Below are 22335 nucleotides of genomic sequence, written 5' to 3' on the forward strand. Positions count from 1 at the left end.
AAAATTGCTGATCATAATATTACATGCGTAAGATAGCATTTTTTATTACATGTGGACTGTGGACTGGATAGATCTACCGTGTTAAAAATGTTATTATATATTTCACATAAAGATCTAAGTGGGTTACTTGCTTCATAATTAGTTTTCACTAGAGATAACTTTATAGGGAGGAAGTTACGTGTTAAACATGAGGGTACATTGAACATTATTTCACCGACTAAAAATGGCGAATCAATCAGACCACGCATAACTTTTGTTATGAATAGCGCTCTTAACATAAACCGTCTTCTCTCTAGAGAAGGAAGATCTATACATCAAACGACTTTCGTAAGGCGGCAATGATACTGAAGTATTCCAACGTAATCCACGCAGCGCAAACAACAGAAATTGAATTTAAACCGACTCAATGTTATCAGAGTGGTATTTATAAAATGGACTCCATAAAACGCAACCATATTCTAAAACTGGACGGACTAAACTCTCAAATAAACGTATGGATCATCAAATTCTTTAGACCAGCGTTTTATGAAACCTAACAATGATTTGGCTTTATTAACAGATGATTCTATGTGTAAGTGAAAGCGTAATTTAGGATCTAGGATAATACCCAGGTCAACAAATGATTCAACATTTTCCAGTTTGTAAGAGCCTATAAAATAATCAGAATGAATTTGTTGTGACCTGAAAAATGACAACCTTTTGCATTTTTAAGGTTTAGGGTCATTCCAGAACACCAATTCGTTAGAGAATGTAAATCGTATTGTAAATTAGAGGATTGATTTATGGAATTTATTTGAGAAAACAGATTTACGTCATCAGCGTACATTAAAATGTTCGAAAATCGTATCGCCTGTGGAAGATCATTAAGATACAGGACAAAAAGGAGTGGGCCAAGATGACTACCTTGGGGAACTCCTGAAGACACTGTTATGTCTCTGGACAGAAAATCATTAAATAATACTTTTTGTGTTCGACCTTCTAAATATGAAGCTAACCAAGATAAGAGAGACGATGGGAACCCCATAACATCTAATTTATAAAGTAAATGCTTATGCACTACCGTATCAAATGCCTTACTAAAAACAGTATATATTACATCAGTCTGATGTTTGTTAATAAAACCTTTATGAATATGACAAACAAATTCATAAAGATCTATTTTTCAAAAATTCATGTTGATAAGGCGAAACTACCGCTTTCGTAAAATGTAGCAACTTACGCGAAATCAATAATTCAAAAAGTTTAGGTATTGCACTCAACTTTGCAATACATCTGTAATTTTCAATTAAACATCTATTACCAGCCTTGTGAAGAGGAATAATATAACTTGATATCCAGAGTAAAGGAAAATAACTCTTTATCAACGAATAGTTAAATAATTTTGTGAGAGGTAAATAGAATTCATTCGCACACGATTTAAGAATGCAAGAGGGAATACCGTCAGGACCGGGTATGTTCGATATTCGTATAGATTTTAAACCAGCCAATACTTCGTCTTCAGGTAATACTATTTGGGGCAGGTGGTTCAGTTTATCAATCATATATTTGTACCGACCGTCTAAGCTTCTATCGGTATATGAAGATTGAAAATAGTCAGCAAACATATTGGAAATTTCTTGTTCGTCAGACAATTCACTGCTACCATATTTCATAAAACTAGGAAAATTGCGAACCTTTCTTTTGGAATTAACGCATTTATAAAAACATTTCGGGTTATTTTTAAAGTTATTCCTCATCTTGGCAAGGTAATTTGAGTAACATTTAAAATTTTCAGCATTGTATCTATTTCGGGCTACAGAATAATTGAGATAATTTATAGAGGAGTTGCATAATTTGTATTTCTTAAACAGCCTACTTGTATATTTCTTAGTCGGCGCAGTGCTGGAGAAAACCATGAAGGACCTTGTTCCGCAACAACTTGACATTGGTATAGATTTGGAGAACACATAATTGATTCTGTTATAAAACTGTGAAACAGAAATATCTAAGTCATCATCATAAGTCCAGCTAGTATTGCTTAAGAGAGATTTTAACTTTAAGAAGTCGGTTTTACGATAATTGTATCTGTATGTAATGTTCTTAGTCTCCTTGATTACAAAAGGGGTACTTTGTAATTCAAGAAAAATTTACAGTGTAGGATGAAACTTATCCTCCGCCATTACAAGAGGAATACATCTACTTAGTGATACATTAAGTGACGTGCAGAAAATTAAATCTAAAATACGAAAATCAAATTCCAAAAAGGTTCCATAACATTTAACATTTAAGTAATTTAGATGAATTTCTGTTAATTTAAGAATTTGAATTGTAACGTAAATTTTTAGTGAGCATTTAGTTCGTTTAAATCAAGTTTACAACAAAAATTACGCTATAAAATTCCAATCACTATCGTTTACGTTTTCAGTTCTCCCTCTCTTATTTATTTCTGCAACAACAACTATTATTCCAATTATGAAATTATCACTTAGTCCTCATTTACACTTTTACTTGCCTAAATTGTTTTTGTAATCTCACTCTCTTTCTCTGTTTATTTTTTTTTTTGTGCATTCAGTTGCGTCATTACATTCTAAAGTCATTTATAATTAAGCCCTCCAGCTCTCGCGTGTTTATTGCCGCTGCCCTACTGTTTACATTAAAATCATTGTAGAATCATAATGTACAACGAACCCTGTTTTATTTGGTACAAATCGTATCGGGGAATAAAACAACGTCTACACGGGATTAAGTTCAAACCCTAATTCCGTAACAATTGGTGTCAGAAGTGGGATTACGAAGATCGTACAATGAAGTTCAAGGATCTACGAGTGGAAGACTTGAAAAAGGAGCTTCGCAAGTCAGAGTGGTAAACTACCAGAAATAAGGCTGAGCTGCAAAAACGACTTTTGGAGGAGTTCGAGAAACGCAATATGGACATCGATGCATATGAGTTCGACATTCCGGAAGAAGGCTTACAGGCAGCTGCGGATAGAGGTGATGTAACAGCAATGCTGGTATTGATAGTGCTCGAAATTAATGAGAAAATGGACGAGAACTCAAGGAAACTAGGTGAAAATACCAAAAGTTTGAAGGAGAAATTTGCGAAATTTGACGATAAATTGGAAGAAAATTATAAAAAGGCGAAGGAAATTCCTAAGAGCATGGAGGAGAAATTTGCCAAATTTGACGATAAATTGAAAGAAAATTCTAAAGAGGCGAAGGAAATTGCTAAGAGCATGGAGGAGAAATTTGCCAAATTTGACGATAAATTGGAAGAAAATTCTAAAGAGGCGAAGGAAATTGCTAAGAGCATGGAGGAGAAATTTGCCAAACATGACGATAAATTGGAAGAAAATTCTAAAACTCTGAAAATGGAATTAAATGAGAGCATAGACGAACAATTTTTCAAATTCGACGATAAATTAGGGGAAACTTCCAGAATAATTAACGAGAAGCTCGAAAATGTTACAAATGATATTGAAAATCGAGTGGAAAACGTCGAAGACCAAACGTCCGTTGACGATAAAATTCAGTCAGTTGATCTGAAATGTCTGGCTCAGAATGAAAAATTGTTGGCTCACGACAAGAAATTTCTCGACGTCGAGAAGAAAATGTCAGAATTGCAAATCAATGGTGTTCCCACGAGAGTTATAGATAACACTGTGCAAACCTCCTGAGTTCGATGGTACTACGTCATTCAATGTCTTTAAGTTACGGTTCAAGACTGTGGCTTCCAGAAGTTCGTGGAACGACAACGACAAGGCTGTATATCGCCTTCTTGCATTGAAAGGCGGGGCTGCGGATGTAATACAGAGTATTCCAGACTCATCTCGAAACACGTATGCTGATATAATTGCCGCATAAGCAAGACATCTACAGAATGGAATTATGGGGAAGAGTCCAGAAACCAAATGAAACCCTGCTACCGAAGTAGAACGGTTGGCGCAGCTGGCATATCTGGGAGAGAACCACAGTCGTCGACTAGCACTCATTGCGTACAGTCACTCGACCGCTTCATTTTGTGTTCACACATTCGTTTTTCATCAAAGTTTTTTCTCAGTGCCATTTAATTCCAACACCTTCCGATTTAATCTTTATCTAATTTACTGTGTGCCTTTGCTATACAAAAAGCATTCGATATTATCACTGAAGAAATAATGAGCATTTCTCCTCTGAGAGATGGTAGTTGTTGTTAGTTAAAGATAAAGCAATTGCAGACAGAATTTTAAACACAAACGAACTACCAGGTGTATGCAAAGTAACTTGCAAATTACACCAACAACTTAATGTCACCAGAGGCACAATTTATGCTCCTTATCTCAATAATATTCCCGCAAAAGAGATCATAAACGAACCCTCTAATAAAGGCGTCGTTGACGTCTATAAATATGAAAAGACAGTTGATGGTAAAAAAATGAAAAACGGGAGTAATTCTTCTTACTTTCGATCTCTACAATCTCCCAGAGAATTGAAAATTGCCTGTCATACAGCCATTGTGAGAGAGCATTACCCAAATCGAATGAGATGTAAGCAATGTCAATTGCTGGGACACACAATTAAACGTTGTACAAATCCACCAACATGTGTAAATTGCAATTTACCCCCTCACTCTCCTGATACCTACACCCGCACATTCTGTGCAAATTGCAGTGAAGACCATCCAGCATCTCAAATACTTGCAAAGTCTATAAACAACAAAAAAGAAATATTAAAAATTAAAACAATAAATAAATGCACAATGAAAGAAGCAATTCGTCAATACAAAAACCAGCCATTAAACAGCGTTAACTCTAAATCTTTTTCGGAAGTAACATCCAATAAAGAAAAACAAGAAAAAGCATCATCTAAAAAAGAGACATCAACAAATTCTCCCCCAACCCTAAACTCAGAAAATACCAAAATAAATGTAACCAACAATTCCTTTAAAACACCAACAAAAATAACAACAACAAACCCACTAGCACTTCCTCTCAATCATCACCAAATTCCTCTTTTTCCAAAAACTTTATTAAAACAACAACAACCAATACCACATCTCTCTCCGCTCTGAGCACACAATCCACAGCAAACAAACCACTCTCAACAACAATGAGCTCCATTCATTGTTCTAAAAGTTTTACCACTTCAACCAACATTCCAACAACACTTGTGAATCGATCTTAATGGCTGGAGTAGCCTTTGGGGATCCACCAAATCCAATAAGAGAGGTGAAATAATTGAAACATGTTTAAACAATTCTGAAGTCCAATTTACATATGCTCATTAAATGATTTCGTTTTACGAAATCCTAGAATCAAATGAAGTGTATTTACATCTGTTTTTTTTGCGTCATTTGCTTACGCACACAATCGCACATACACACTTATACAATAACACAAACCACGCACACAATATATTTATTCAGAGAAATAGGAATTTCACAACACAAATGTTTATCAAATATCTTAAATTAATTCTAAGAACAAAAATACATAATTTTTGCAAGTTTTTTAAACATTTATTTTCACTTTTGTCATCGTTTGAGTATTATTGTTTTTCTACAACACACACAAACAAACAAAGACATCATAAAACAGTTGCATTCTTTGGTAGTTTAACAAAAAACAGGGCTGCTTATAATAGTATGGTGTTTTCGTGCGTTGTTTAGAATAAATGACGCAGCTATCGTCATTTATGTTTGTATGGTAAATGACGCAAAATGTTGCCTGTTTTAGCAAATAAATGACGAAACAGCTCCAAATGACGAAAAAGTTGCTAATGTAAATTGGACATAATTTGTCAGCTTTAAATGACGGTTCACCAACACATCTTAGCACTCACAACACATTAACACATATAGATGTCGGAGTTACATCTATATCATCATATCCAAAATGTTCTTGGCACCCAGTAGATGATCCTTACAACAGCGGTCATTATCCCGCTTTTGCTACTTTGAATATAAATTCCAATAATTCTTCAATTTTTCAACCAAAATATGTCACTGACAAAGCCGATTGGGGAAAATTTCGTAAAAACATATCTAGTGAAGAAACAAAATTTCCAATATCTAAAAATACAAACCAAGAAGGTGCTCAGATTAGGAAAATTATTCGTATCTCTGCAAATAATAGCATACCACAAACTAAAAACAAAGTTAGAACCAAGAATGTTCCTTGGTGGTCTAAAGAGATTCAAGTCTTGAGAAATGAAAAACAAGCAGCTTGGAGAATTTATCACCGTAATATAACAAGGGATAACCTTTTGAACTATAAAAGAAAAAATTCCATTTTTAACAGATCAAAAAGTATAGCTAAAGCTATAGCATTCGAGCGGTTTACTTCTCCATATCTCCCACGTCTACCTCATCTCTTTTATGGCGCCAAATACGATTACTTACTGGTAATTGGCAGCCAAAGGATATCAAAGCAATTGAAATAAATGGCAACAATATTTCAGATTCAAATATCATATCTTCTACATTTGCCCAACATTGGTCTTTAAATTCCAGTGACTCAAATTTTTCATCACAGTTTTGTAACAACAAAACACAGTTACTAAATACTAATCCTCCAACGCATTCTTCCCCTAAATCCAAACATATGGAAAACGACCTAACTCTTCAAGAGTTATTATATGGTTTTAAAACTTCCAAAGGGAAAACTCCTGGGTTAGATAGAATATCATATCCCATGATAAAAAATACTCCTTACTCTATTAAACAACGCCTCTTGCAGCATTACAATGAGATTTACTCATCGGGTGTAATTCCGCAATTCTATAAATCCGCATCCATTCTACCCATTCCTAAGCCTAACAAACCAAACAACCAACTTGATTCATATAGACCGATATCTCTATTACCATGTATTGGTAAACTTTTGGAAAAAATAATATCTAACAGATTGTTGTGGTTCATTAAGAAACACAAGCTTATATCCCAAAACCAAATTGGATTTCAACCCGGTCTTAGTACAGTTGATGCACTTTTGTTCATAGACGATATTATTCGAAAAAAACAGTCAGTAAGAAGACACACATCAATTTTGTCAATAGATTTTATTAAAGCTTTTGACAGAATTGGTATTCACATAGTCCTTCAGAAGCTTTTAGACTGGAAAATAGGACCAAAAATGTTTCTATTCATCAAGTCATTTTTAACAAATAGAAAATTTTCAGTACTAATAAATAATTCCCATTCAGAAACAGTTTCACTGTACAATGGTATCCCACAAGGTTCCCCATTGTCAGATACACGATGAAATTAGTCAAATGCTAACACAAAACAAACAAATTGTACATTGCATATATGCAGATGATCTGTACATTATTTGTAAAAACCAAAATAACTCTGAAAACAGTCAAGTTCTCTCTAAAACGCTTGAAGTAATTGACAAATTGTCTTCTAAATCGGGAGCTAATATTTCGTACGATAAAACAGCTCATCTTCATATTTGCAATAAAAGAAATTGTAACCCCATAAATGTATCATATGATAATCACTCTATTGTAAATAGTAATGTCTGTAAGATTCTAGGTCTGTACATAGATAACAAATATAATTTTAAAGAACATTGTATTCATCTCAAGAAAAATCTTCAAAATAGACTTTATATAGTAAAATATTTATCTTCCAAAAAAAGTCATGTCCATACGAACACTTTGTTAAGAGTTGTAAACTCTTTGATATTATCTAACATTGATTACGGCCTAATATTCTATATAAGTGCACCTAAATCGGTCATATCTCCGATTGAAAGCTTATATCACCATTCAATCTTTACTAAAGAAAAGAAAAACAGAAATTAAATATTCATCAACTTTATGCAATATCCTCAAAATTGCAACAAAACTAAATGTAATGTCATACAAAACTCCAAATGAAACACATCCACCATGGACATTGAATATAAATGTCTTTGATAACTCTCTAACAAGTTTCCGAAAAAGCTCTACCAATCCTGAAATATACAATAAGTTGGCAAAAACCATATTTGCCCAGTACAAGCAAGTTGGTTGGGACATCTTCTTTACAGATGGATCTAAAACAGAACACAACACTTCTTTTGCAGTTGTTTTAGAGGACGGCGGTATAAAATCATTTGGACTACTTCCACATGATGGATCTATATTTGACGCAGAAGCCATTGCTGTTTTAAAAGCTGTAGAATTATCCAAAACAAACAAAACAAATTTAAATCTACTTAAAGCCGATAGCCGTAGTCGGTAGTGCTTTTAGCTATAAGTTTTTTTGGGAGAGAACCAGCCAATTGTAAACCGTACGAAAATTTAGTCTTTTGTGAATGGTATACGGGATCCTGAAATTAAATGTGCAACCTTTGCTACACCAAAAGCCTCCTTCTCCGAAACAATATCGTTTGCTCTGGCACAAGAGACAGCAAGGATACTAGCTAAGCCACAAATCTACAGGGTGCGTAATCTAATCTGTTGTATACTCAGTCAAGGACGTCATGAGGGAAGTACTGGAAGAAACGAAATTGGTCTGTAATAAACCCAGGGCTAAATGCTATATCTGCGATAAAACAGGACATTTTGCCCGGGAGTGTCGGTCAAAGCGCAAAAGACCCCGATCTTCTTTGCCTCCTCCATCAAATGGAAGTAAAAGGGACACCCAACATGCTTCTAATGAATCACCGTTAAACTAAATCGAGCTAGTCCAGCGGGGCATGAACTGGCTCCCATCGACGATGGCCGCACAATCTCCGTTAAATGGAGTCAGACTGCGCACGGCAACGGGAGAACCCGCAGCAGTATATGGAAAGATTACCCTGAAGATAACTATTGCTAATAAATCAGCAAGTTATGAGTTTATCGCGGCCGATATAGTAGATGAAGTCATAATTGGCGCGGCTTTTATGATTGCCTTTGGTGTTAATCTGGACATGAAAAATCATGTGATGACCTGGTCCAACGTCGAAATTCCGTTAAATGTGGGATACGATAAAAGTACACACATTAGACGTCTGACTACGGATCATCCAGAAATAATACCACCAAATGCCGAAGCAATAATATGGGTAGCAATGGATGAAGATTGTGGAGCAGACAATTTGTGGGTGGTGGAACCAGCAAAAATCCGAAACAGCAACATCTTAATAGCACATGCCTTGGTAAGAAACAATGATGAGGGCTTCATTCCTGTTCGAGTTCTAAACATGTCAAGCAATGAAGAGCAAATAAGCAAACTTTCCGATGTTGGACAATGCACTCCAGCCGAAGCTGTAATTAACTTGAAGAATAACACTGAAAAGTCGTCAGCCATGGAGAAGAAGCACCGGGAAGCTTACATCAAAGATTGGACGCGCCCTCGTTTGAAATCTTATTGGGCGCAGTGGAACAGTCTCCTTCTAAAAGCTGGCTGCCTATATCGTAATTGGGAAAGCGAGGATGGTAAAACCCACAGGCACCTAATTGTCGTACCAGGATATAAAGTTAAAGAGGTTTTGACTGAGTTTTAATGATGGCGCAAGTGGAGGACATTTGGGAATAAGCAAGACCACTGAAAAGGTGAAACAGGGATTTTACTGGGTCGGATGCCAAAAATCCATTACAGAATGGATATCAAAATGTGAGAGGTGCGTAAAAGCCAAGGGCCCAACACGGAAGAGTCGAGGCTACATGCAGCAGTACAACTCGGGCGCACCATTTGAAAGAGTAGCAATGGATGTGGCTGGACCGTTCCCAATAAGCGACTCTGGGAACCGTTATGTAGTAGTGGACTACTTTAGAAAATGGCCGGAGGTTTATGCCATCCCAAATCAAGAAGCCATGACAATTGTAAACGTTTCGCTATGGTGTTCCATCCGAGATACATTCCGACCAAGGTAGAAATTTCGAATCAGCACCTCTGCATCCCCAATCCGATGGCATGGTGGAAAGGTTTAACCGCACTATGGAGGAACATTTAAGGAAAGTAGTGGACAGCGGCCAAAGAGACTGGGACTGGGATACCGAAATTCTTGCTGTCATATAGATCGGCCATCCATGATTCTATATCTCGTACCCCAGCTAAAGTTTTGTTCTGGAGGGAATTGAAGCTGCCTGGTGATTTGATCTTCGGTGCCACACCACGTGATCGAATTAACCAAATGAAGGAAAGGTACAACCCGGCGGCGAATACGGTTGGTGCTATTGTTCAATCCACAAAGGAAAAAAAGATTTTGCCCCAAACTACAAACCCACTGGGAAGGGCCTTGCAAGGTAATCACAAGGATAAACGAAGTAACGAATTGTAACGTAAATTTTTAGTAACCATTTAGTTCATTTAAATCAAGTTTACAACAACAATTATGCTATAGAATTCCAATTACTATCGTTTACTTTTTCAGTTCTTCCTCTCTTATTGATTTCTGCAACAACAACTATTATTCCAATTATGAAATTATCACTTATACCTCATTTACACTTTTAATTGCCTAAATTGTTTTTGTAGTCTCACTCTCTTTCTCTGTTTATTTGTTTTGTGCATTCAGTTGCGTCATTACATTCTGACGTCCTTTATAATTATGCCCTCCTGCTCTCGCGTGTTTATTGCCGCTGCCCTACTGTTTACATTAAATTTGTCTGTTTGTACACTAGAGCTGGCAAACCATCGATGGAAATATCGATATTATCGATACTTAATTTTTTACGCCAATATCGATGAATAGTTTTTTTATATCGATATTATCGAAAATTTTGACATCACTAAAGAACAGCCGTAGACATGATACAATAAGAAGGTAGCATTATCAGCCCAGCTGATGGTAACATAATGTGTCATTGAATTTATGTCAAATTTTGACACCTTATATTACCAAAAACGGCAGTTGCTGCTATCTACTTATGGTATCATGGCCGTAGAAACAATAGCCTGAAATGTTTTAAAGCAAATTGTTAACAGATGCGATTATTTCTATAAGTTTTTGCGGAAATTTGCGTGGATGGGATCAGATAAGATGTGACCAACACTTTCAGGTGGCTTAGGATGGGATTAGAGCGAGCTGGGCCGCCACCACCTACATCATCCAAAACACCGAGGAGGTTGGAGAAGAAGTTACTTTAGAAATCGACCGCCTACATAAGTGCAAAATGATGGGAATGTTTTAGGTGTAGAACAATTTGATGGAATATCTTCAATGATTTTGGCACAAACCGACAATTGAATAATCAAGCCAGATGTAACAATGGGAGTGATACCCAATTCCATACTGATATTACGATTTGAGGACAAAATCACACGAATCCAGTAGAAGAGTTAAGCTTAGTCGACACTCATGATACCGAAGAAAGGAATTGGACAGCATACCTAGAAGATGAATATCGTTATGGCGGTCCGTAGCACTTTCTCTCTGAACAAGATCTTGCGTTCGGGTTTACTTTACGTTTTCTAGGAATATAATTCCCATGATTAATTTTTGTATTAAAACTGTTTCTCTAATTTTTGTTAACTACTCGAACAGTCAGTAACAATAGAAATTGAAATATGTAATATTAGCTGTGTCTTTTTACTTTATAAGTAATATTTACTCAGTAACTTGTTTTCAGAGAGTAAGAACAATTATACGGAAAAGAGAGAAAAGTAAAAAGACAGCGATTACCAAAGCAAAAACATTGGCGCCAATGTCTGAGAGAAAAACTAAATCTAAAACATTAAAAAAACTTCTTCAATTTTAAGTATAATAAATAAGAAATAGTTACAAGATTAATAAAATAATCAATAAATATAGCTGAATCGCATTATTTGCATTATTTTTCCACAAATATCACATAAACATTGAACATGTGACCATTAACAGGTGATTGAAAATCAGCTGATCGATCTTGTTAAATGTTGCTGGGAAAAATTTTTTTAGCAACCTTTTGCAAGTTTTTAGCGAACAGCTGTCAAACTTGTTCTCTCATTTCGCTCTCTTTTACTGAACTTTTGTGTAAAAAGGCAGCATTTGCGCAAAAACACACACCTATTATTTCCCAAAATGATTTCGTCAACTTCAACTGGAACAAATCTCTTCCACTCCACCTCGAGAAAAGACAAACTTAAAGTACCGAGGTTTAAAAATTTTATGTTATACCCCGTTTGCACTTAACCGGATTTAAAAAACCAAATGTCAATGTCAATTACATATCACAAACGTCAAATAAATCCTCATAAAGAAGGTTAACCCGGCAAAAAGCTCTAATGCAAACGCCGTTTACAACGATATAAAGGACATACGATATGTAACCAAAACATTTTGGATTCTAAATAAATAGGGGTGGAAAATCCACGATAGTATCGATTTTATCGATATTTTGAAACGCAAATATCGAAAAAATCGAATGGGACCGATATCGATAGTTTGCCAGCTCTATTGTATACGGGTATGTGTGTATGTGCATCCGGATCTGGTTGGAACATAGTGGAACATTCTACATGAGGGATGCTAGAAACGTCTATGCATCGGCGAGCGGATATAAATACGCGGGTGCAGTTGCCGGCCGAGTTAGTTATGATCTGAACGCGATATTTAAACCGTAAGTGTAAACTAAAGAAGTAAAGTGGAAACCATTTAAAGTGAAGTCTTGTGTGAATAGCTGAAGTGAATAAAGTCAATAAAGCATTGTAGAATCGTAATCTAAAACGAACCCTGTTTTATTTGGTACAAATCATATCGGGGAATAAAACAACGTCTACACGGGATTAAGTTCAAACCCTAATTCCGTAGCAGTATGCAATTATAAGAGCGAACAACATGATACAAATGCTGGTATGAACATAACATAAGATTGCTATTGGGGTGTAGGATTGAGGTAGTTTTGGAAATTCGTACTTATGGGCACGAACAGGACCATATGACACTAAACGTGTTACAATTTAGATTTGGGTGAACGGATAGAGCTGCAATCATGAAATTTGGAGTTATGATTACTGTGGGAGTGCTGCACTGAAATAAACACAAATATGTAAAATTCTGCAGTCCAACAATAAAAAAACGCCAACAACAATAATAGGCATCAGCACGGCCTTGGTGATCAATGCGTAATGCAAAAACAACAACTTTCTCGTTGTTTTACCCCCGCTTATTGAAGCAACACTCCTATGTTCGTATTCTTTGCAAAGCAAAGACGACATAAAAACAGTGGTGGATATAAAATTCTTTAGTTCGACTCAAATTGTAGGGTAATCAGTTTTAGGGCCATATAGCAAATTTCTCATTTTGTTTAATTTGCTGGATGGGCTTATTGACCTGTTTATCGATACAGAGTCGGCGGAAAAGGGAACTGATGAAGTTGTTTGGTGACAACTGAAACTATAGTATTCCCTACCCTCCGCCCGTAACTAATCAATTTCATATCCACTGTAAAACATTTTGTTGTTATTCAAATACTTGAATACAACAAAATATGGACTAAAGCTGAAATAAACACAAATATGTAAAATTCTGCAGTCCAACAATAAAAAACGCCAACAACAATAATAGGCATCAGCACGGCCTTGTTGATCAATGCGTAATGCAAAAACAACAACTTTCTCGTTGTTTTACCCCCGCTTATTGAAGCAACACTCCTATGTTCGTATTCTTTGCAAAGCAAAGACGACATAAAAACAGTGGTGGATATAAAATTCTTTAGTTCGACTCAAATTGTAGGGTAATCAGTTTTAGGGCCATATAGCAAATTTCTCATTTTGTTTAATTTGCTGGATGGGCTTATTGACCTGTTTATCGATACAGAGTCGGCGGAAAAGGGAACTGATGAAGTTGTTTGGTGACAACTGAAACTATAGTATTCCCTACCCTCCGCCCGCAACTAATCAATTTCATATCCACTGTAAAACATTTTGTTGTTATTCAAATACTTGAATACAACAAAATATGGACTAAAGCTGAAATAAACACAAATATGTAAAATTCTGCAGTCCAACAATAAAAAACGCCAACAACAATAATAGGCATCAGCACGGCCTTGTTGATCAATGCGTAATGCAAAAACAACAACTTTCTCGTTGTTTTACCCCCGCTTATTGAAGCAACACTCCAAAACAGTGGTGGATATAAAATTCTTTAGTTCGACTCAAATTGTAGGGTAATCAGTTTTAGGGCCATATAGCAAATTTCTCATTTTGTTTAATTTGCTGGATGGGCTTATTGACCTGTTTATCGATACAGAGTCGGCGGAAAAGGGAACTGATGAAGTTGTTTGGTGACAACTGAAACTATAGTATTCCCTACCCTCCGCCCGCAACTAATCAATTTCATATCCACTGTAAAACATTTTGTTGTTATTCAAATACTTGAATACAACAAAATATGGACTAAAGCTGAAATAAACACAAATATGTAGGAGTTTTGGAAATTCGAACTTATGAGTGCGAAAAGTACTAAATTTGGTACCATTTGGTTATTGCATGTACGATAATATATGATTTTTTTTAAATGCGTATCAATTCTGAAATTTGGTATGAATACTAAATGGTACTAAAATTGGTCTTGGGTTTATTTGTTTACTAGAATGTTTTACCTTCTGGGGACAGAAAGCCCTTAATAAAAAGGCTTAAAAATGAGGCTCACTGCTATGTGTAATGGTGAGATACGGCAGATTTTTTTGAAAATCGAACTAAAATTGTAGTGCTTAAATAAAATATATTAATGATTGAAATTGGTGTTAGTACAACAAAATTTACAGTGTTCGCCAATTCCATATTAAATATTTTTTATTTGTTTTTCATATCCTTTCCGCATACGAATTAGTAGTATATCATTAAAAAACAAAAACATAAGCAAAATCGTACCTAATCTAAAAAAAAATCATGGTGTTCCAGAACCTTCAAAATTGTACTGAATGAGGCTCTCCTCTGTTATTTTCTACACAAATTTGAATAAGTAGAAACTAGCACTTTGTTTGATGGCATCTGATTGGCTAATACGTTGGCTTTTGCATTTCGGCCAGATTGTTTGAAATTTTTTCTTTTCCGTAGTTTTTGAACATTGCTCTTCTTGTTAGCTTTACCATTTAAAAGGTATAGGAACAAAGGAATTATTTTCCAAACACTCTTAATACTCGTATGGTTATGAGATTTCGTTATGTTCGGTTTTTTTAATGGTTATGTGAATGTAGTAAACATATTGATCTTCTCCTATAAATTGTGACCACAAAGCAAAACTGAGGGAACTAGTTAAAATAGCAAAACTTCAGATTATTGCACTGAAAAGAACAGACTAGTAATGTTTATTGTTAATATTTGTAATAAATCATTTATAGAAATACATATTTCTTTACAGTTCCGCCGCTTGATATTCGATTGCTGGGAGCTTACCAACCACTGTCGGCTGGGCGACGGTATGATTTATTATGTCAAAGTGCTGGGTCACGTCCGCCAGCAGTAATTACTTGGTGGTTAGATGGAATCCGAATGGAAAAAACTACAGAGACGGTAAGAATTTAAATATTTCTGTGCAGGAAATGTTCATCAAACGCTTGATTAATTTCATACTTAAGCACCTTAATAACCATTACATAAATTGCTATTTTGATAGGCTCTTGGGATAAGTTCAACTGCCATGGAGTGTTACTTGTTCTGCCACACCCGCGAAAAATATATTGTGAATCTTTCGGTTTATCGTATTCTTCCATAATGTCCGATACACATAGCCTGTTCCCGTACTTTATAAAATGGTAAACGTCGTAAAAGTTGTAAAAGTAAACGATTTTCATATAAAATGTGTGTAAGGGAACGAAAAATGTCTAAACGTGGTAAAAATTGAAAAAACTTTTTAGTTCTGGAACGGAGCTACAATCTAACATTTTGGGGTCTATCACTAAAACTTTGAGATTTCATAGAACCCTTTGAATTAATTATAGGGTCATTGTTACAAAAAAGGGAAATGTAGGTCCGTTGTTTTGTATAGCCCTATAAAAGGGTATACTCCGATTTCGAGTATTTTGTTATGTTTTCCCAAATTTTGTAACTATTTTCGCCAAATTTTGGTATTTTGAGTTCTAAGTAAATAGAAACCCTCTATGCAAAAAAATCATTAATATTCATAGGTCAACGATTTGGTACCCCGGATTTTAGCTATTTCGGCAGTTTCTTCCTATTGTCCAACTGACTAGGATCTAATTGGTCATATTCAATTATCACAGGATAGTACACTTTTTGCAGAAAATTGTCAATGTGGACCCGTTTATCTGAGTAATAATAATAATTGTTCCACAAACATCCCACCCAGATTGGACAAGGAAACTTCTCTCATATCGATGAGTGCATCCCGCTTCACATTAGCTCAATAATGATACTGTTTATCGCGGAGTCCGAACGGCGTGTCTTAAGACACCACTTGTAGAAAAGTTTTACATGGCTGAAATACTCAGGAAATGTCGCCATGAAAATTTTTGATGTTGCCTGGCCGGGGAATCGAACCCACGACCTTCAGCATACCATTGCACCACGGTGGCATCCAAGTAGTAGTTCTGAGAAGCGTCCATATAAAACCGCGTTTTCTAATCGATTTGGTTTAAAATTCGTATTTTATTTTCTTTATGAGTAGAAAATCTTTCAACAGATGATTTTCACAGACATAGGTATATATTTTGGTATATTACGCATGAATATATATACAGGGAAAGACAAAGACCCGTTAATATTTGCTTCATACCTCGAAATAACAAAAATGTTTCAAAAAACTAAGTACTGTTAATAATGATGGTATATACATTGCCTATCAGAATGTACGTGGTATTCGAACTAAAATATCAAAATTGTATATGGAAAGTTTTACCTTTGATTATAATATCGTAGTAATGACTGAGACCTGTTTAAATGAGACAATTATGAACTCAGAAATTCTATCAAACAAATACAATATTTTTAGACGTGACCGATTGTTGAATACTGATTCTACACTTAACCCATTTCTTCCTAGGAGTTCGATTTTTCGAGCAGTAAAATCACTTTTTTCAAAAAAATATTTATGTATGAAAGAGGTAAAACACTGTGCAACATTTTCAATTTAATTTTGTGCAAACAACTTCTAATGGGCCAAATACATACGATCCGTTGTGCGACGAGTTGCGCGTTGAAAACAACAACCACATGAAAAATGTGTAAGTGATGCCAAGTTTGTTCTTGAAGTTTTCATGTGGATGTTGTAACGCAACGCTTAACGCGCCGTATGTGCAGATGCCGTTAGGTGGGTTTTATGAAAGCACAGACACAGTAGACAAAAACCCTCTTTGGATTTTGTTTGTTAGATCGGGTTCTAAATATGGTTAAATATTGACTTTTGAAAGAAATTGGGGCTATATCTATGAAACCAATACGAATCTTTCTATGACATCCGCAGCAAACTTGTTGATAAGAACAATAAGAAACTATATGGAAAAATAATGAACACGAATAACCTCATTTATAGCTGAAATTTTATAATATATCTAAAAATTCCGTAATTTGTATATATTTCGCAGCGCATCTCCAAAACGATTAAATTTTTCCTAATATTTGCTGGAAAGTAATACACAATTCTTCAGAACATATCATTGTTGTACAATTTCTAGCCTATTTTTCAACGACAATTTGAGAAAATATATTAACAATGCATTGAAATATAAAATTTGAGAATAAACAGCCTGTGTGAACGTTGTTTGAAATATGTTTTGTAGAAAGTATGATATGAAATACCGCCTAAACAACATGAAATCAATGGAAAATAGGTCGTTTTAGCCCGATACAGATGAGGCTATAAAATTCAAACCCGATCTAAAACACGAAACCCAACTAGGGGTTTTCTAGTCTCAATATTGTTACGGAATTAGATTTAACTAATGTCCGTGTAGACGTTGTTTTATTCCCCGATACGATTTGTACCAAATAAAACAGGGTTCGTTTTAGATTACGTTTCTACAATGCTTTATTTACTTTATTACACTTATTCAGAACCGACTTTAATTACAAAGCACACAGCAAGTCTCTAGTTAGCACGCAGCTCTTATTTAACCGATCTGTTCAGTTCAACGCTTAAAACACAACTAACTCGTCATTGCCAGTTCCCCTGTATTTATATCCCAAAGTCTCCCTGTTCGAGAGTCCTCTAGAAAATGTCTGGCAACTCCTCGAATATGTACAGCGAACACACAGACGCACATTCGCACTAAGCGAACAACCAGACTCACATACATGGGGGATGATCAATGACGTAATTACAACAACAAATAAATGCAAGAAAAGAAGTAACAAACTAAACGATAATTACATGATTTTGGCAAAACAAACAAAAGAACATTAACAAAAGGTAATGTAACGACTAGAATGATGAAGAGAGTTCTACATGGTAGTTGTTGTTGCTTAAATAAAATAACTGCGTAATAAAACGTTACGTTACAATTCAAATTTTTAAATTAACGGAAATTAAACTAAATTAACTTAAACCTATCAGTTACATTCGTAACAATATGTACTTTCAGAAAATGTCCACTAGAAGTTGTTTGCATTTTCAGTGTTGCACAGTGAAATTTTAGTAGTTTCGTATTTTTGAAATCTACACTTATGAAAACTTTTTAATAATTTAAAAAAAAAAATATTAAAAAAAATTAAATTTAAAAAGTAGTCATGGGGAATTATTGCTAATATATGTAACCGTTTCACAAAATATAAAGAACATGATTTACATGCGCAAGCGCGACCTTACATATGTGCAAAGTTGACTGTCCGAAATTTCGAACACTGGTCCTTAAGCTATATTTCAGTGTCTATATCAAAACGTGGAAATTCAAATATGCTAAAATAAATCAATAAAGCAACACATAAATCATTTTTTACTTCGACACTTTAGGCTAAGCACCAGTGTTCGAAATTTCGAACACCATTTTCCGGAATTTTTTTGAGCAGATTTTTGACATCAGTGAGTTTGTTACCGTTCAAGTAAAACATAATTCTAAGAAAATGCTAATATTATGTTTCTATATTCCACCTTTGTCTCCCCAAATAACAGCTAAGCTTTTAACGCTGTTCTGCAAAAATCTAAACCAGAGGATTTAATTTTTGTTTTGGGTGATTTTAATGTACAAAGTATTTCGTGGAATTTCCTACCCGAAGACAAATACTTAATGCCTGCAAATATACACAAATCCTATGAAAAATTCTACGATACACTCTTTGATTTTGGTCTCTTTCAGGTAAATTCTATCCGTAACTCCAGCCATAACATACTAGACCTTATCTTTGTAAATCAGGTTGCTGAATGTTATATTAAACGAACTGATCCACTAACATGCCCCGAAGAGTAATACCATCTGATAACACTGTGCAACATTTTTAAGGTGATCTTGTGCAAACAATTCGAACTGAGGATTTTTTGAAAATACAGACCCAAACGACAAGAAACCCTAGTTGGGTTTTGTTGTGTCAGATCCAACTCGGATTTTATGGCCCCATCTAAACATGGTTAAATATTGAGTTTTTAAAGAAATTCGGGGATATATCTCTGAAACCAATGTGAATATTCTTCTGACCTCTGAAGCAAATTTGTAGATAAGGACAAGAATAAAATATTTGGAGAAATAATGAACTCGAAAAACTACATTTATTGCCTCAAATTTCAAAATATATGCAAAAATTCCACAATTTTTATACATTTCGCACCGTATCTCCAAAACCGTTAATTTTTTCTGAATATTTTCTTTCGGAAAAATATTCCCTGGAATGTAATACACAACTCTTCAGAACATGTCATTGTTGTAAAATGCCTCTATGCCGTTGTTCTCAGTACATTTTTCAACGACGATTTAATAAAAATGTCAATAATGTAGTGAAATCCGAAATGCGAGAATAAACTGTTGGTGTGAACTGTGTTTGAAATACGTGTTGTAAAAAGAATGATGCAAAATACCGCTGAAACAACATGAAGTAGGCATTTTAGAGTTTCAGAATGTTCTAACGAATTTTTGAGAACTTTATTTGGAAGATTTTTGCAAAAGGTTACTTGGTTCAACACCCAATAGTTTAGCCGATACTGACTAGAATTTCAGCAATTATGTAAAATTTTCTATATTTTATAGATTTTGATGCCCTAGATGGAGTTTTTCTTATGTGGTTTTTTCAAAAGATAAGTTCTGCTAGTTTAGGGCTACAATATTGCTAAAGACAGCAAGGCCAAATTCCTATTCGTTTCTGAGATAAAGGCCTGATGAATGCAAAAAAGTGTAGATTTACCCCGGTTTAGATGAGGCCATAAAATCCGAAGTGGATCTGACAGGACAAAACCCTACTAGGGTTTTTGTAGTCTAAATATGTACTTTCAAAAAATGCGTACTAGAAGTTGTTTGCATTTTCAGTGTTGCATAGTGTAATAGAAATGAAGGTCGACTTTCTAGCTATCAATAATATTGAAAATAACATTCGTATTGAAAAATCCTTATGTTTTTCGAAAACAAACTATCTACAGTTATGTGAATTGTTGCAGAGCACTGACTGACACGATATCTTATCCTGCACTTATGATTTGAATTGTGCCATAAACATATTTTACTAAAAGATATATGAATACATTGATGTCTGCTTACCCTAAGATTTTTATAAAAAACTGTCTGGACCACTATGAAACACTAGAGCATTAGCAAGATCTAAGAATAAAAAATAAACAGTTCAAAAAATATTCACTGATTTTTTTCTACAACGTATTCAACTAAAACTTATTCTAACAACATATAACCCTTTGAACTCAACTCTAAACAATCAATATCAATTACACTATAAGACAGTACAATAGTTTTAAATGGATTGAAACATTTAGAATATGGATCATAGCCATATGGACCTGATAAGATCCCAAGCTGCATTTTAATATAATGTGCTTAAGCTTTTGTTTTACCTTTAGCTATGCTGCTCAACGCTTCGATGAATTAGGCTGTTTGTCCTGACGTTTAGAAAACGTCTTTAAAAGTGAAAATAAATCCGATGTTGCTAATTATCGTGGAATTGCAAAATTAAGCGTGATTCCAAAGCTGTTTGAAAAAATCATTACTGATAACATTTACCATCATGTTAGTTCTCTCATATCTCCCTATCAGCACGGATTTCAGAAAAAGTGCTCTACAGCAACTAACCTTCTTCACATTTCCGCAATAGTCAATCGGGGATTTCTTCGTGGAAAGCAAACCGATACTGTTTACAACGTTTTCAGCGAAACATTCGATAAAGTGAATCATAAACTGTTATGATTACAACTTGAGTGCTTGGGTTTGACTAACAGAAGTGTCAAGAAGTTTCCTTTGGAATCACACAAGGTAACCGTCATAATGGAGTTAACGAATGCAAGTTGCTTTAACAAAAATCAAAGTGATTCGAGAGCAGCTCTTAAAGTGAACTTATCCGAAATTTTATGTGGGAGGTACCCGAAGGAGTGGACTAATAGTCCATATTCGAACCTGAAATATATCTGGTAGATATATTAGGATGTGCAAACTTTGGACCACGTCGGTCACTCCCTTCAAGAGTTATCGTGCGCACAAAATTTCCGAACATTTTCGAACTGACACTAAGTTTGGACAAAATATTACCAAAGCCAAATTTTGGACCGAATCGGTTGATCCGTGCGCTCCAGCCATCCAGACAGACGGACGGACATGGCTAAATCAACTCCAAATTGTCTGAAACGGATTTCGCCCAAACATACGTATAAAAGTGTATATACCGTCGTTAGCATAAATGCTGAGGGTAAAAAAAATATGAACGGCGTTACGTTCGGCCGGAACGAACTTTTTATACCCTCCACTACAAACTGTATTGAAGTAATTAGAACAATTATATACTTTCATTTCGTTTATGAAACTACTAAGCTCTTCCTCTTATTCATTGCAGAAGCAGAATATCTTAACTGACAATACTCCCTATAAAAACGGCGTCATCGTTGTTCATTCCAAAACATGGACCAATTTTCACAGTTTTCCCAATTGAACTTTTGTATCTCCTGCAACCCACACTATTACAGAATCTATGTTCGAAAATTTGACCAAAAACTCTCGAAATACATAAAAAGGGGAGATACCGGCCAGACTTAAACCTGGATATGCATATGTAAATTAACACTTTAATCCCACTGTGGCACTGTCACTTCACACAATCATTTGTAACTTTCCGCCGACACTACTAACGCAGCAGTTTTGTCCAAGTCGCGTGATTGTTGCAGCACTCTACATTATAATCGTAGAATAAAATTAGTTTTAGTTCTCTCTTAACAATTCAGTAATGAAGGTGCGTATCACCGTGAAACGAACGATTCAGTTCTTCATAATTTAACTGGCGCCCAGCTACAACGGATTCATAAAGGACCCAAAACCGAGTGGAATTAGCCCCTAAGTATCCAGGGAAAACAGGACGTTTAAAAAAACAGCTGCCGCCCAGAA

General features: G+C 35.2%; 1 protein-coding gene across 5 annotated transcripts in view; it reads left to right on the forward strand.

Annotated features, from left to right (window-relative positions):
- side-VII (sidestep VII transmembrane protein) overlaps positions 1-22335 on the forward strand; it is a 1783907-nt gene that overhangs the window by 755265 nt on the left and 1006307 nt on the right. For all 5 annotated transcript variants that reach the window (XM_073992696.1, XM_073992713.1, XM_073992706.1 and 2 more), the window contains one exon: positions 15219-15370. In XM_073992696.1, coding sequence (XP_073848797.1) covers positions 15219-15370 — 152 coding nt within the window. The remainder of the gene's footprint in view (positions 1-15218; positions 15371-22335) is intronic.

The sequence above is a fragment of the Musca autumnalis genome, unplaced genomic scaffold (assembly GCF_047663935.1).
Source record: "Musca autumnalis isolate F117 unplaced genomic scaffold, ASM4766393v1 scaffold_1, whole genome shotgun sequence".
NCBI lineage: Eukaryota > Metazoa > Arthropoda > Insecta > Diptera > Muscidae > Musca > Musca autumnalis.